Source organism: Coregonus lavaretus, assembly GCF_964263955.1.
Source record: "Coregonus lavaretus genome assembly, chromosome: 38".
NCBI classification, from domain to species: domain Eukaryota; kingdom Metazoa; phylum Chordata; class Actinopteri; order Salmoniformes; family Salmonidae; genus Coregonus; species Coregonus lavaretus.
In genome coordinates this window covers 6,757,547-6,774,398 of record NC_140025.1, presented here as the reverse complement: position 1 = coordinate 6,774,398, position 16,852 = coordinate 6,757,547, and the positions used below count along the sequence as shown (strand labels likewise).

At 41.5% G+C, this 16,852-nt stretch overlaps 2 protein-coding genes across 9 annotated transcripts; one reads left to right on the top strand and one right to left on the bottom strand.

Moving 5' to 3' along the window:
* Positions 1–19: 19 nt before the first annotated feature.
* On the bottom strand, positions 20–10,439 carry LOC311112030 (septin-10-like). Of its 8 annotated transcripts, none has more exons than XR_014610824.1 (11): positions 10,128–10,351; positions 6,877–6,991; positions 6,414–6,609; positions 5,932–6,118; positions 5,268–5,429; positions 3,048–3,144; positions 2,756–2,924; positions 2,478–2,610; positions 2,035–2,219; positions 617–1,218; positions 20–536 (listed from the first exon to the last, which is right to left on the bottom strand). XR_014610824.1 is itself a non-coding variant. In XM_084154996.1 (10 exons), exons 1-10 carry the CDS (start codon positions 10,137–10,139, stop codon positions 1,203–1,205), a joined length of 1,272 nt encoding a protein of 423 aa, XP_084011122.1. In that variant the 5' UTR covers positions 10,140–10,439; the 3' UTR covers positions 20–1,202. The 8 variants fall into 8 exon arrangements, 3 of the variants coding, with proteins under 3 accessions (XP_084011122.1, XP_084011121.1, XP_084011120.1); XR_014610825.1 differs by having other exon boundaries at positions 1,089–1,218; XR_014610826.1 differs by lacking the exon at positions 10,128–10,351 and adding an exon at positions 7,536–7,691.
* On the top strand, positions 9,366–12,930 carry LOC311112029 (ankyrin repeat domain-containing protein SOWAHC-like). Its single transcript, XM_084154993.1, has one exon. The coding sequence runs from the start codon at positions 9,443–9,445 to the stop codon at positions 11,168–11,170; it is 1,728 nt and encodes a 575-aa protein (XP_084011119.1). The 5' UTR covers positions 9,366–9,442; the 3' UTR covers positions 11,171–12,930.
* The last annotated feature ends 3,922 nt before the right edge of the window (positions 12,931–16,852 follow it).

Below are 16,852 nucleotides of genomic sequence, written 5' to 3'. Positions count from 1 at the left end.
ACATGATGTGTTAGCAGTATGTATGAAACATATCATGTTTTCTTTTTGGTGATATAAACCCTTCCTCCTCCACACCTAAGAACAAACCTCAGTTCATATTTGAGAGTTAAGAAAAAAAGCTGTGTACAAAAATATTGCAGAAAAATGCTTACATATTATACAGGTAAGAGTTACTTTCAAAGCTATCCCCTCTGAGAGGGAAAAAATGTCTGGCAATTATCACGTCAATCATTCCACACACAAAACATGACATACTATATTGCTGGTTAGATGCATGACGGTTCTTTGCAATATCAAAACCATTTGACGTAGCATTCTATTCAGAAAACTCATTGAGCAAAAAAACATGGTTTCACTCTTCAGAAATGAATTCCCATTTCAGCAGCTGCTTCATTCTTTAGCGTTTGAATAAAATACAAGGAAGACATCTGTGGCAGTAAGGTATATAAAAGGCATACAATAAGTGTTTTTAAAAACTCATTTCAATAATACCTCAGTGATTGGAATGTAACACATGCGGTGGGTAGAACTTAGCTCTGGTCCAGCTCGTTGGTGCGCGTTCCTCCGCTAATGTAACATGAGGTGAGGAACGTGCACTAACGTCCTGGACCAGAGCTAGGTATTACTATACATGGAATCCATCCAGAAACCCATGAGTCTACAATAATAATGCATAGAATAAATATCAAGCTATATAATACACACTAGTGGTGAATAGCATATTTAAAAAGACATGCACATATATATTCTGCTATCTACAGAATTAAAGTTGAACAAGTTCAAGTGAAGGTTTACACACATTGTGAATACTCTAAAGGCAACCCAGTAAGAAAACTAATTCAGATTGGACAATTAAATACATCTTGAATGTCACTGTACTGTTGACCATCAAACAAATTGTTTCTGTTTATTGTGAAGTACAGTATTTTCAATGATAACCCTACCCAGACCTTGATAATTTGGCGCCCTCTAGCTGTAGAAGTTAAAAGTAAAGTAATACAAAGGGTTACAAGTATTATAAGCTGTAGAAGTTAAAAGTAAAGTAATACAAAGGGTTACCAGTATTAAAAAGAGAACGTTATCAATACTCTGGTTTTAGACTAATAAGGCAAACAATGATGACTATCGATAAATGTATTCCATTTTGTATTTATTTGTCTTCTGTCTGACTGATGGGAGGTGGTCTTTGTCCATTTATTTCTTCACATGAACCCAGAGCTAAAGAAGACCCAACAAAAAAGAGGAAATACAAAATCAATCATTTTGAGAAATGTGTCAATACATCAAAACACATACTTATTAACTAAGCTTTCCTATCAACTATCAAAATCAATAGTTCCTCTCATCATGGGGCGGCGCACAATTGGCCTAGCGTCGTCCAGGGTAGGGGAGGGAATGGCCGGCAAGGGGATGTAGCTCAGTTGGTAGAGCATGGCGTTTGCAACGCCAGGGTTGTGGGTTCGATAAAATAATGTATGCGCTAACTGTAAGTCGCTCTGGATAAGAGCGTCTGCTAAATGACGTAAATGTAAATGTAAATCTAAAAACACAAACTGACCCTGCTTCCCTCACTATCATCTCACTGACTTCACAGGTTTCTGAAGCAACAGTTGTGATTTTGGTTAGTAGCCTCATCACAAGTCAAGTTAACATCCTTAGCTTCCATCTCTAGGCTCCTGTCAATCAGAAATGCAATCATCACACTGTGATGAACTCAAATGACTGTATAATGCCCGCAGTCCACACACAAAACATGTAATTCTGGGGTACATATCTTTTTGTTAGTCTCTGCACATGCATCATGAAATTGAGAGGGGATATAAAGTTTGAATAGGGGAAATAAGTTATGATAGACTTATATAGGATATATTAATGTGTAATAGAGCTTTGAGCTGTCCAAAACATGTCTTGAAGGGAATTAAGCGGCTGTCCTGAAACTTATTTTACAATAACATGCATCATACTTTTTGCAGTCTCCGTCCTTTTTGCAACCATTTAGGCCTATGTAATTAAGTATCAAAACTTGTATCTCACTTTTTACGGTCTTTGTCCTTCTTGAGGTTGGCGTTAGTGTTGAAGGACTGCCCTTGGAGCAGCTCGGTAGCTGCTTTCTTCTTGCTAAAGGTGTTGATCTCGTCCTCCAGAGACCTTCTCTTCTCATCCAGCTTGCTCTTCTCCTCAGAGTGCAGTCTCTTCAGCTGCTCAAACTTACCTTGCAACTGAGGGAAAACATCACACGTCAGTGTTTTTAATACATAGCATTTCTAGTGCTTTTCTAAAACCCAAAGACGCTTCTCACATTGATCTCTTCAACCAAAAATACATTCATTTTATATGAAAGATCATTGAAGATGGGTTTTCTGTGATGATTTCACCTACTAATTTTTTGTTTCAGCCCCGTCTATGCCTACATATATCTCTTCCTGACCTGTATAGCATGCTGTCTCAGTAGGACACGGTGTGTGTGTGTCCAGTACCTCTCTCTCAGCTTCCTTCAGCTCAGTCTCCTTCTCCTTGACTCTCTGGACAAACATCTGCCTCATCTCCTCCTCTCTCCGCTGCAAATCTCCCAGGAACTCGTGACGCTTGGCTTCATAGGTCTCCTGCAGGCTACAGACACACACACGGTTTAATACAAATATACAGCCTCCTCTCGCTGTTCAATGTTTTTTTCACAGATCTCTTCATCTATGCAACCTACTTATCACAGGCCCAAAATGATGATAACTGTGTGCGCACACTGCTCTCTCCGTACCTGACTGGCTTGCTCTCTGGGTTTGTGTCTGTGAAGCCCATCTCCTCCAGTTTGCAGCGGCGGTAGAGCTCGTAGTGGCGCGTGTGGGTCTGCTCCCTCAGGTCCTCCATGTTCACACAGATCAGCATCTCCCTCAGCTTCACAAAGTCACAGTGGTTCTCATTCTCCACTGAAACAAGACAGACAGACACCTTTTACCTCCTGGCATTTGTACTGCAGAGCCATAGACACTTCACTTCAAAGAAAGGTAGCTGTAAGCCTGAAGTCTACATGGTAAAACAGGTTGACCTACCTTGCACCACGCCCCAGGGATACTGCCGAGCTTTCACCATTTTGTTTCCAATCTTTACCTCCTCTGAGCTCCCCACAACAGCAAAAGGCAGGATACCCTGACAATAGCAAATAGATCATAGGCATATGAGACACAGAGTACATTTACATGCACACTAATAAGTCAATATTAAAATGATTAAGTAGGCAGAGTATGGCATCAGTCATGTAAACACCGAACTCTTCTTATCTTCAAATCGGGTGTACGGTCATAATCGAAGTAAGCATACGCTACGGTTGGGCAGTATGTCGTAATTTACTATATACCGGTATTGATGCACGGACCGGTTTGGGTTTTTTCTTTACCTTCTATAACGGTATTTTAAATGTTTGGTTTGTTAAATGTGATATTCCACTCGTCTCTCTCCCTCCCACCAATATGTTGATGACAACGATGCTGCTTTCCACTTTGCTTCTTAATATAAATCCACAAGCGTTCTATAATGACACTATTAGTTTGTGTACAGTACCAGTCAAAAGTTTGGACACACCTACTCATTCAAGGGGTTTTCATTATTTTATTTTATTTTCTACATTGTAGAATAATAGTGAAGACAAAACTATGAAATAACACATATGGAATCATGTAGTAACCAAAAAAAGTGTTAAACAAATCAATATATATTTTAGATTTGAGATTCTTCAAAGTAGCCACCCTTTGCCTTGATGACAGCTTTGCACACACTTGGCATTCTCTCAACCAGCTTCATGAGGAATGCTTTTCCAACAGCTTTGAAGGAGTTCCCACATATGCAGAGCACTTGTTGGCTGCTTTTCCGTCACTCTGCAGTCCAACTCATCCCAAACCATCTCAATTGGGGTCGGTGATTGTGGAGGCCAGGTCACCTGATGCAGCACTCCATCACTCTCCTTCTTGGTCAAATAGCCCTTACACAGCCTGGAGTTGTGTTTTGGGTCATTGTCCTGTTGAAAAACAAATGATAGTCCCACTAAGCGCAAACCAGATGGGATGGCGTATCGCTGCAGAATGCTGTGGTATCCATGCTGGTTAAGTGTGCCTTAAATTCTAAATAAATCACACAGTGTCCCCACACCATCACACCTCCTCCTCCATGCATCACGGTGGGAACCACACATGCGGAGATAATCCGTTCACCTACTCTGCGTCTCACAAAGACACAGCGGTTTGAACCAAAAATCTCAAATTTGGTCTCGTCACACCAAAGGACAGATTTCCACCGGTCTAATGTCCATTGCTCGTGTTTCTTGGCCCAAGCAAGTCTCTTCTTCTTATTGGTGTCCTTTAGTAGTGGTTTCTTTGCAGCAATTCGACCATGAAGCCTGATTCACGCAGTCTCCTCTGAATAGTTGATGTTGAGATATGTCTGTTACTTGAACTCTGAAGCATTTATTTGGGCTGCAATCTGAGGTGCAGTTAACTATAATGAACTTATCCTCTGCAGCAGAGGTAACTCTGGGTCTTCCTTTCCTGTGGCGGTCCTCATGAGAGCTATTTTCTGTATATTACTGTCTGCAACAGATAGTTTGTCTTTACTTAGCAAATGTTTTTCTTGTTAGCCGCTAACCGCTAGTTAGCTGGCTAGCTAATAAATGTACTGAGTCAGAGCAAACATATCTAGCTAATACACCCTGATACCAGTGCTGTTGTAAGCCTAAATCAGCATGTTGTTTGTGCAACAGTATCTTCTAAATCAGAGAGGAATAGGCGAAGCATTAATATGTTATCTGTGCATGTGCTAGCACCAGCCGAGCGAGCCTCCCTCTTTAGCGTGAGTGAAGTGAGTTCGGTAACAATGAAAGTAGGAATATTATAAGTAGTTCTCATACAAACTTTTGATGTCCGAACTCTTTCTAAAAAATAATGTGGTGCTGTGGTAGAACATTTCTTTTTTTGCAGATTTTCTGCATTTATCAAAGTTCCATCAGGTAGCCTGATTTCTGATGTGTCTATGTAAACAGGATTATTAGGGAAATCGTTCTTCTTGCAAAGCATGTACATTTTTTCATCAAACTATTATATTAATCTGACTATCTACAATAATCGTGTTACTGTGTGCATGTAGCCATACTCACTGAGGTGCACTGCCTAGCACAGTCAATTCACCACTGTGAGGAATGGAATTGGGCAGAGATCCTGAAAGATGCCAAGTGAGTGCACTGACTGTGTTGGCTGGAACCAAGGGAGTGTTCTACAACTCACATTCATGGCAGTGTTGATCGTGGAGACTGTCTCGTCGTCAGTAGGGAACTGGTAGATCTGGACACCGTTACTGACCAACTCACTCATGATCTTGATCTTAAACTTGTGGAGCTCGCTCTTGGAGATGGTGTCTGCTTTGGCGATGACAGGAATGATGTTGACCTACAAAAAATACACAGTTTGTCTTATAAATAATACATTTTCTTTCTGAATTGACATTATTCCCTCAAGAATCAAAACAGGACATATCGTTCATTTTACAAGCAGAAACAAATTCCCTTTTGTGAAAGAACAGTACTGTAAAACATACAACTAAAGCTCAGTCAGGACAGACTTCTGTGATTGCCCAATGGCTGAACTAAGTCAACATTCTGCTTTGTCAGACTTGTTTAGTCCTGTCACAGTAACACAGTAGTAATTACTCATCATGCAACTCCCAGTTTTTACCAACCACCGTGAAAAACTTCCTAAACTGCCCAAATACTCCACAACACTAAATAAAATGAAAAAACACAGCCTCAATTCTACATTTAAAAACAACAACAATTATGAAAAAACAGTTAATATTTATAGACTAATGCTGTATACTGTGCCAGAAACAAACTCAAAGGAGAGAGAAAAAAAAATGCAAGAGCGACAGCTCCTTTTCGTTTTAGGACCTCACCTTGCTGTCCAGTTTCTTCATGGTGACCAGGTCCAGGGACTTGAGAGAGTGTCCTGAAGGGGCGATGAAGTAGAGACAGGCATGGATACGGGAGTCGTGGTAGTTGTGAAGGGACCGCTTGATCTTCAACTCCTCCTGTAGATACGACTCAAACTGGGTGTCAATATAGTCCACAACATGCTGGTAGCTGCCAAAGGAAACATTCAGAGAGGAGATATTCCATCAGAAGTTGTGTAGCGTATGTGGTAAAACAAGTGATTTGTGGTGGATAGAAAGACATAGTATGCTTTGTTTTGTCATTGAGCATAAATAATGGGGGTTATCAGGGTCATATTCATTAGTGCATAGGCTACCGTAGCAAAACTTTTTGCAACAGAACACTAAAACAAGGGTTTCTTAAGTTATTGACAAGTTCAGGTAGGCTGTTAGGTTTGGTGCCTAATGAATATGACCCAGGTATATCATGACTGCAATTCTCTCACCTCTCCTGCTTGTTCATCTGGTCCCCAAAGCCCACTGTGTTGACGATGGTCAGCTTGAGTCGCACGTTGCTCTCCTGCAGGTCATAGGTCTGCGCTCGCAGCTTCACCTTGGGCTCGAAGTGAGACGACTCAAAGTTCTCAAAGTTAGTGTTGAACAGTGTGTCCATTAGGGTGGATTTGCCAATACCCGTTTCGCCTGGATAGTGAGGGAAATACTGTTTGCTAATCTTAGTGATAACATTTCCTTGTAAAATTAGGGTCAAACTTGAGGAAAATGAACAAACCATTTTAGACAGTTCCAAAGAATGACATTGAGGATTCTGGGCTCAAGTCCAGAATAAATGTTGGGATAATGTATCGAGGAAATGAACTTACAGGAAATGTGCCTACATTTCTTTCCATCTAAAAAGGGGATACTGGTCTGGTGGCTCAACTTTTAATGTAACATCACAACGTTACTCACCAATACAGAGGATATTGAAGCAGAAACCTTGACATGTTGATTTGTTGACCAGCTGGTGAGGTAGGCTGTCGAAGCCAACATGGCCAGACAAGGACAGGGGCCGGGCATTTTTGTCCTGTTATAGGGAGACATACCCTAACATTAGGCCAACTCAGTATATGACAATATCTGACTACAGCTTGGACTGGTTAACGTAGGTAAATCATCTTCTATTCCTATGTTTTCATTGTGTGTACACTACTTACCCATACAAGGCTACATGTTCATTTGTCTACAGTACACACTGAAACGTTTATCTATTTCTATGAATGACACCCTACCTGACCTGTCCCTTTCTTTACTGACACTGCAGGAGATTGTGGATAGACCTGGAAAGGCTGGAGATGGCAGAATTGTTTCAGCAGCATACATTTGGCTAGATGTTGTAGCTAGCACACAAAGTTAACTTTCACTGGCTGCCACATCGGCAAACTAACCCATGCGTTGGCAAACTAACTAGACAGATCATGGCTAATTTTATTCTATATGCACTTCATACATTCATTCTTGCTCAAAGACGACCTGGAACGTAACCATGCTAACCAGCAAGCTAAACGTGCCTTAAGTTTTACAACTGTAAATATACATTATTTAGCGATTAAATTAAACACAACAATTACCCCCTGAGCAACTTCCGACGTAGTCATCTCGGAATACAGTAGCTAATAGCTACAAATACTAGCAGGCTGTAAACAAAATAGCCTCAACTACAAACTTTGAAAAATCGACTACCTACGTAGCCATGAAAGGAATGTAGGCTTGCAACCCTTTTTAATGGCTGGGGAGACACGAGTGACAGTTTTATTGTTTGTGTTTAACAAAATAAACGATATATCTTATAAACATATGGAAGTACTACATCTTCTGATTTTGTGAAATGTATCCATCCAATTCTGAGTACAGAGTAGTTATTTTGAACTGCAAGGTTGTTTGCTACTATATAGAGACCCCCATAGAATGAATGGTATAAACCACTTTTCCGGAAATTCGTTGGCCATACATAGTGTGAAACTAAGTAGACATTTTGGTACATTGTGCGACTTAGACTGACCGACCGCTAATATAGACTCCAAAATGGCGTTTCAAGGGTCACAGTTTCCCAATGTAGTAGTTGCTAGGAGGCGTGGACAGAGATACGTTTGAGGAGATGGGAAACGCCATTGAAATCGTATTAACGCCCATTGTGTACGTTTGCCATGCGTCGTCAATGGGCCGCGAGGTGCATTCTAAGTGATTATGGGACAAGGAGTGAATGGGAGCTCAAAAACCCAACATTAGCATGAATTTAGTGAACTAGAAGGACAACATTATTAATATTTTCCGAGATGTGAGATAATTAACTTGTTCTCTGAAATATTGTATAGCTTTTGAATCGTGACATTACGTACTTTAGAGGCAAATAGGCAGGTTTCTCGACTCATAACCTGATTGTGAGAAGGGATTACGAGAAGATTAGTTTTGCAACCACGTGACGCAGCATGACACGTGAACGCGATCGTTCGACAGTCTGCTGTTTGTGGCGTTATGCCGCGTTCAATACAACTGGGAACTCGGAATTGGAAACTCGGAAATCTCCGACTTGAGTGCGTCCAAACCAACTTGGAACATGGGAATAGATTTGAACAGCATCCAACTCGGAATTCCAACTCGGGAACTCGGGCCTCTTTCTAGTGCTCCGACTTTCCGACCTTAAGATCACTGACTTCATGATTTGATCCGAGTTTCCAATTCCGAGTTCCCAGTTGTATTGAACGCGGCATAACGCCACAAACAGCAGACTGTCAAACGATCGCGTTCACGTGTCATGCTGCGTCACGTGGTTGCAAAACGAATCTTGGATTTAAGCAAACATTTTTATGATACCAAAACAATAATCTGTAACAAACAGAGTTGACTGCGTTTTGTAGACTTTACCCTTGGCCAAAGTTGTACAAAATTTGCGTTGTTTAGAAGGAGTGCAAGGGCGAATCGAGTTAATGCACACGCGCACTTCAGAGCAGGCGTTCCCTAACGAAAATATGCAAATAAATGCTATAACACGCCAATAGGATCTCGCTAGATCGTGCTTGGCTCTGCCCACCTCCTTGCTTGTTCTGCCCACCATGATTCATTTGCTCCCATTGGAAACTACAGGCTCTGGTCTATCTTGGGTTATACATTCCTCCATTCATTGCCCAATGGGATTTCTATCTCCTCCTTTCTTAAATATCTGGATCGCTGTGACCATAGAAATAAAAGGGATAGACGGGTCTGCTTGCAAAAGAGGGTCCTCCCGACTCAACTCTGGGTGGGTTGACAGCTAGTTCTATTAATTTATATTCTGTATCGAAGAAGCACAACAAGGTCTGTGAGGATGATGTGATGGGACAACACCAAGCAGGGCAGGTGAAAACCGTAATTGTATAGGTTGATTCAACTAGCTAATTTATAAACATAAAAAATAACGGAAAGATTATTTTTAGATCTATAAGTGGTTTACCGAAGCCTACTTGTATTTATTATTATTTTTACCAGCTAATCTAATGTAATGGCGACCGAGTGCACCCAAGAAGCTGTCGTACAATTTCTAACGGAGCGAGGAGGGAGAGCGAAAAACCAGGAATTAATTGATTATTTCAAAGCTGTTTTCCCCGAAGACCCTGACCAGAAAGCAATTGTTCGGGAGAAATTCAAGGGATACGTGGACAACGTCGCATTTGTAAAGTTGGAGAATGGAGGGAAATGTGTATGTTTAAAAAAGAAGTATCGGTTTTCATTGAAGTATACAGTGGAAAAAGGCAACGGGACAGGCACCTTATTGGAACAAGATATCAGCACCCCTGTCCTATCAAAATCATATAAGAACTTGATAGAAGATTGTGCACCACAACTGCATCTGTCAGTATCTTCTGATGGGGATGTGCGCTCTTGTGAAACCACTGCAAACGAGGAGGCACAACAAGAAACTTCACATGGCTCAGGTTACGGAACTGACAATGCCACAATTATTTTGGAAGGTAACATTGGAGAAAGAGCTGCGTCAACATGGTCTGTAGTTCAGAATAATAGTTTATCAGACAATATGGGAAATGCGTTAGGCCTTGGTGGCAATGTAGAGCAAAAATTGACCAAGGAGGACATTCAGACATTGCAACCGCACGGCATACCGCAAATTGCAGTGATTGAGGCGTCACCTTTACCTACAGCCGCGGATGGCTCTATGTTCCACTTACCTGGACGTCCATTCCCAACTAATGCACAGGACAGCCTGCTGTCCAGTCAACCTTCATCACAGGACGGGGCAGACGAAGGCCAGTATTATGATTCACAACTGAGCGTATCTGGTAGTGACAGCAACACGCCTAAAGGTAGCCGTAATAACTTTATTGAGCTCATGATGAATAGCTCCCCCCAGGAGCGACGCAGCATGGTGTTGAGGAACTCAGTCTACCTGTCTGCAAAGTACAGGGACTGTGCCCGGAGCGACAGTGACTCCGCCTCTGTGGTTTCCTCTACTACAGACGAAGACAGTGCTTCAGTCACTCTGGACCCGTTGGAACACGAATGGATGATGTGTGCATCCGACGGCCAATGGGAGAGTCTCCACCGCCTCCTTTCCTGTGAACCGAACCTTGCCATGAAGAAGGATTTTGTGACTGGGTTCACCTGCCTGCACTGGGCCGCTAAGCAGGGCAAACAAGAACTGCTGGCGCTTATCGTGAACTTTGCCAATCAACACACAGTGCCCATCAACATCAACGCCCGGTCAAGTGCCGGCTACACGCCACTACACTTAGCAGCAATGCACAACCATGTTGAGGTGGTGAAGCTACTGGTAGGAGCCTATGACGCAGACATAGAGGCCAGAGATTACAATGGGAAAAAGGCATGTCAGTACCTTACAAACAGTGTGGCCGTTGATATCCGTGACATCATCGGGGCGGGTGGTGGCGGCGACTCGGACTCAGAGAACACAGACTATGGGGATGGGGGGCGTTGGAGGTTGTCTAAAGTTCTCCAGTCTAATCTGATGCCCCTCAAGCTGCTCAATCACAGTGAGGAGGACACCGGTGATGGAGCAGGCCAGGCCAGACAGAAACCCTTGCAAAGGAAATCATCCCTTAGCAAGATGAAGCCCAAACTTCAGAAGATCCGCTTCAGATCTTCACAGATAGTTCACAGCACATCGTTCCCAGCACATTGTGAGACAGAGGAGTTTAACGGGTCCAGGAAAGGCTCATTTAAATCCAGACCCATGTCAAATCTGTTTGGCTGAAGAAAAGACCCTAAGTGCTCTCGACAAAGAGCAAATAAACCACTACAGTGCAGGATGACTGGCACAATACTGCATAGTCTGATGTTACAAGTATTTTTTTGTGTGGCATAGGCCTAGTCTGGTGTTACACATACTTAAGGGTTTTCCCCCTCAGGCATTAGATGAATATACTGAACTAACAGAATACGGTATTACATGATCTATTGAGTAACTGGCCAGATTGCCACCCATGTTTAAGCTAAATATTTATTTCTTATCATTCCCAAGTGGCCAAGTAGGTTTTACAGTACGTCTGCTTTAACCCTTAACGTACATGTAAAGCTGCCTGCAACCCACTGGGCACAGATGTCAGTTCAACGTCTAGTTTTGATTTACATTTTGTTGAGTTGTCAACTAATGTGAATTCAATGTGAAATCAACAAAACATTTCACTGTGTCATTGGATTTAGGTTAAAAGTTGGGTGAAAAAAATATTAAATTCTCTTATGTTGATGACTTTTTTTCAAATCCAATCTGTTTTCCACATTGATTCAATGTCTTCATATTACCTTTTTGGGTTAAAATGACATAGAAACAAGGTTGACTCAAACAGTTTTTGCCCAGTGGGAAGTGTTAAAACTTCAAGTTATTTGACCACATGGTAGAAACAATGTAATTGATTTCACAATGCTTGGGAACAATTCCATCTTATTAATGTCAGACTGTTAGTGATGCTATGAATTTATTTTCCCTTTATATTTAAGTTGCTTTAAGCACTTTGATTTTAAACCATTATTGATCCAGCTTTCCTGCGGTGGATGCCATTCAGTCCACCTGAAAGACTTGAGATGGGAATTTACTTCCACTTTGTGTTCATGTGGAGGATTGGAGGCCAATGAAAAGTCCTCTGGTCCTTTAAGTCTGTAATCAGGATCAGTAGAGGAGCTTTGTGCCACAAGGTACGCTGTTGTTGAGTGTATGGTAGGCCTACTGTGTGTAGTGCTATGATGAAAGATCAGGTTTCATAACTATTCACATTTAAACTGGTACATTTTTGGTCACCTTGAATTATACTATGCAGTTATACTCACTTTATGACCTTCTGATCATAGCTACTTATTTTGAGTTGTCTAAGGTTGCAGTTGTCTGGTATCATGTTGTAGGCTACACTCTGATCTGTTATGCTCCAGTGGTTATATATCAACAAGCTCCAGCTTGCTGACCCAGGAGAGCCTAGCTCAGCTGAGAGCGAGCGAGAGAGACTGTAGTGTACATATAGTGCCTTCAGAAAGTATTCATACCCCTTGACTTATTCAGAGTGGCGCAGCGGTCTAAGACACTACATCTCAGTGCTTGAGGTGTCACTACAGACCCCCTGGTTCGATTCCAGGCTGTATCACAACCGGCCGTGATTGGGAGTTCCATAGGGCGGTGCACAATTGGCCCAGCGTCGTCCGGGTTTGGCCGGTGTAGGGCGTCATTGTAAATAATAATTTGTTCTTAACTGACTTGCCTAGTTAAATAAAGGTAAAATAAAATAAATTCCACATTTTGTTGCGTTACAGCCATTAAACTCTTTAACTGTTTTAAAGTCACCATTGGCCTCATGGGGAAATCCCTGAGCGGTTTCCTTCCTCTCTGGCAACTGAGTTAGGAAGGACGCCTGTATCTTTGTAGGGACTGAGTGTATTGATACACCATCCAAAGTGTAATTATCAAAGGGATATTCAATGTCTGCTTTTTTATTTTTACCCATCTACCAGTAGGTGCCCTCATATCCGCGGGAAAATCAAAAAAAAATTATATATTAATAAAAAAAATATATACCTTTTTGAAAATATATTTGTTTCACAAAGGTGGTGCACTGGGACTTTAATAGTCCTGTGTTAGCATTCTGCAGCACCAGTGCAGGCAAAAATACTTGTTTTTGTGCAATGTTGCACTGAATTCTAACACTTATTTTGACTGCACTTTTTGTAATTTCTATAATCTCTTAAAAATGTTTTTTGCTAATATAACTGGAGTGTATATTTTCACATATTTAGCAAATCATTATGTCTCACATGTACTAGTCTAATTGTTTGTCGAGATTAGATTTAGGGCCTAGTACTTATAGCATTAACTGTTTTGGAGGAATGTAATGTTTTCTCAGTCAATGTTTTTTATCGCTGAATAGCCTACAGTAATGCTACATAGTTTTTGATTTTGCTACTTGATTTTATTGTATAGTTTTGTATTCTTGCAAAATTTGCTCTTACCTTTTTATTATGCAATGTATTTTTATTTTATTTTTATCAACCACCTGCTGCTAATTATGATATTCAAAGGGCTGGATCCGTATTTCTCTTTTCTGTCTGTACATGAAATTATTTTATTTTATAGTCCTCTTTTTGATTATCAAACAAAATAATGTTAACATTCAAAATCTGACACCTCACTGTCAGCAATCGTTTAAGATCCATGTTCAATACTCTCTGTCTTCAATAATGTATGCAAAGCTAAAGATTGTGTAGTTTGCATTTTCATAATTTGGAAACGTAGACCTACATCTTTGTGTTGCTTAACAGAAATATCAAACTACTGTTAGCTCTGCCTTTACACAACCTGCGAAATAAACTGTCATAAAGTCACTATTGAGATCTGTCTTGTTCTGTTTAATGCAGCAGTCTGTCTGTCAGTAGTAACTAATACACTGTGTCCATAGTTAGGAACATTTCTGCTTACCCAGTAGTGCACACATTTATTTATACTGTGTGAAAGATGGCTTTTATGTTTTCTAAAGGGCTCTCAAACAAACATTGCTTTTATTGCCTGTGAATTTCTTTGCCCCAAAATAGGATGCAAAATTACACTGAGGGTTCATTGTGGGAAATGAGTATGCCACGTTTTCAATGGTAATTACTGTATGACTGATCTTAGGCAAATCTCAGCAGGTATTTTATTTTATTCCTCCATTGAGTAATGATGGAGTGGAATAGATATTGACCACCTTAGCTCCACTCTACAGAGAGATATGTGTTTGTCCTTGACCGGGGCTATACATTACAGTCTGGGACAGATGGATTGAAATGATATAACTATATAATATATATACAGTGCATTCGGAAAGTATTCAGAGCCCTTGACTTTTTCCACATTTTGTTACGTTACAGCCTTATTCTAAAATTGATTAAATCATTTCCCCCCTCAATCTACACACAATACCCCATAATGACAAAGTGAAAACAGGTTTTTAGAAAATGTTGCACATTTATTAAAAATAAAAAACAGAAATACCTGATAAGACCCTTTTCTATGAGACTCGAAATTGAGCATAGGTGTATCCTGTTTCCATTGATCATCCTTGAGATGTTTTTACAACTTGATTGGAGTCCACCTGTGGTAAATTCAATTGATTGGACATGATTTGGAAAGGCACACACCTGTCTATATAAGGTCCCACAGTTGACAGAGCATGTCAGCAAAAACCAAGCCATGAGGTCGAAGGTATTGTCCGTAGAGCTCCCAGACAGGATATTGTCGAGGCACAAATCTGGGAAAGGGTACCAAAACATTTCTGCAGCATTGAAGGTCCCCAAGAACACAGTGGCCTCCATCATTCTTAAATGGAATACATTTGGAACCACCAAGACTCTTCCTAGATCTGGCCGCCCCAGCCAAACTGAGCAATCGGGGGAGAAGGGCCTTGGTCAGGTAGGTGACCAAGAACCCGATGGTCACTCTGACAGAGCTCCAAAGTTCCTCTGTGGAGATGGGAGAACCTTCCAGAAGGACAACCATCTCTGCAGCACTCCACCAATCAGGCCTTTATGGTAAGGTGGCCAGAAGGAAGCCACTCCTCAGTAAAAGGCACATGACAGCCCACTTGGAGTTTGCCAAAAGGCACCTAAAGGACTCTCATACCATGAGAAACAAGATTCTCTGGTCTGATGAAACCAAGATTGAACTCTTTGGCCTGAATGCCAAGCGTCACGTCCAGTGGCGGCTCCTGAAAAAATTCTCAGGAGGGGCAATTTTTCTGATGATTTAGGTGACCTACACACATTTTAAAAAAGATATGTCCAGCAACAACATGAAGACAGGGGCAGCATATAAGTCAATACCAGAAGCATTTATTGACTGATCTGGGGAGATGGATTCCAGTTTCTGTGACAGATTATAAATAATCTCTGATGCCTTTGTTATATTAGCTTTTGGTTGAATGTACTGTCGTAGTAAATATATAATGTTATAGCTTGGTCTGACTAAAATCTTGTGCATGACCCATTTTGTGTTGGGCCTTTGTATTCAATACAATGAACAAGAGTCCTATCTTGTCAGCCTTGTCAGCAGGTGGCTAAGGATAACACCCACGCCATAGGTCTCTCAGTTCTTCCAACTCACGAGTTCTTGCCCTGAGGACACACACACACACACACACACCCACACACACACACACACACACACACACACACACACACACACACACACACACACATCATCACTGATAAACACACACACACACACACACACATCATCACTGATAACAAACACACACACACACACACACACACACACACACACACACTGATAACAAACACACACACACACACACAAATCCTCTTCTCTTAGGCTGAACATCTGAAGACAGAGAACCCGACTCAGAGCCAATGCAACAGTGACACTAGCCTGGAGGTGACCTCGCCCAACTCATCAGGACCAATCAGAAGATCAGAACTACTAGATTCAACCTACTTCATTTTATTGTATAAAATGTCAGCACACAATGTTTAGGGGCTCTTCTGATAAACTCCCTACGAGTTTGACGAACGGGTCCGTGCACGCGATTCCAGATATCTTTACCTCTGAATAAACTGCCTTATATTATACAATTATCCACCTTGTCCAAAAGTCTCTACTTGGTCTCCGTTCTCCAGTAAACTTGTTTTATCAACAATAGTAAGGTTCAATGACACAGAAAGCAGTTCAATGTCGGGGTACAGAGTCGCTCTCTTACCAGGATCGCGGTCCGCTCAGACCAGGGTGAAGCCGGCCGGCTCCACCTCTCTGTCCGGGACTCTGTCATCCAGCCAAGTCTCCCAGCTGTATTGGGATTCCGCTGCCAGCAGCGTTTTCATTATTTAGTCCGTTCGTAGCGGGTATGTACACGATCAACAAGATCAGTCCAAAACCGAAGATCAGTCCAAAGCAGAATGTTTGCAGAATGTTTGTAAACTAAGTCTACAAATTAAAAACATAAAATAACGCCACACTGCAGGTCGCAACATAGACGCTGCTAGCCGCCATTGTCTTAGTTACGTTCAACGTTACGTCACGTATGACGAAAGCGCGTAAGTGCATGCCCACAGACACCCATAGAGAATGTATTGAAAGCTTTGAAATGTGAAAAAAATAGATTTTACATGACAGGCTATGAGAGACTTCTGGGCGATTTTCAACCTGACTGAAATCGCCCAAAAAACGGGCGGGGCCATTTGAAGCACGACTTTAGCCTGATTTGACATTTAGTGGCTGGCAGATCAGACGTGAACACTGATAACTGCTGTTGCCGTGATATAATTGATTAGAAAAAAAATCCCTTCCTTTTCCCGTTTGGCAGTGCGTCGCCCATATCGCCCTATTGAACAAGCCGTCCCTGGTCACGTCTACAGGAAACCAGGCACCGCTCATCACCTGGCCAATAACATCCCTACGGTGAAGAAT

Bases quoted from the DNA above. Each gene is read 5' to 3' on its own strand.
- LOC311112030 (XM_084154994.1), bottom strand. From the start codon at position 7,283: ATGCTGCTGAAACAATTCTGCCATCTCCAGCCTTTCCAGGTCTATCCA. The intron at 2,925-3,047 runs GTAGGTCAACCT...GTCTTGTTTCAG, and splicing joins TCCCTGGGGCGTGGTGCAAG to TGGAGAATGAGAACCACTGT. The intron at 2,611-2,755 runs GTACGGAGAGAG...GTGTGTCTGTAG, and splicing joins CCAGAGAGCAAGCCAGTCAG to CCTGCAGGAGACCTATGAAG.
- LOC311112029 (XM_084154993.1), top strand. From the start codon at position 9,443: ATGGCGACCGAGTGCACCCAAGAAGCTGTCGTACAATTTCTAACGGAG.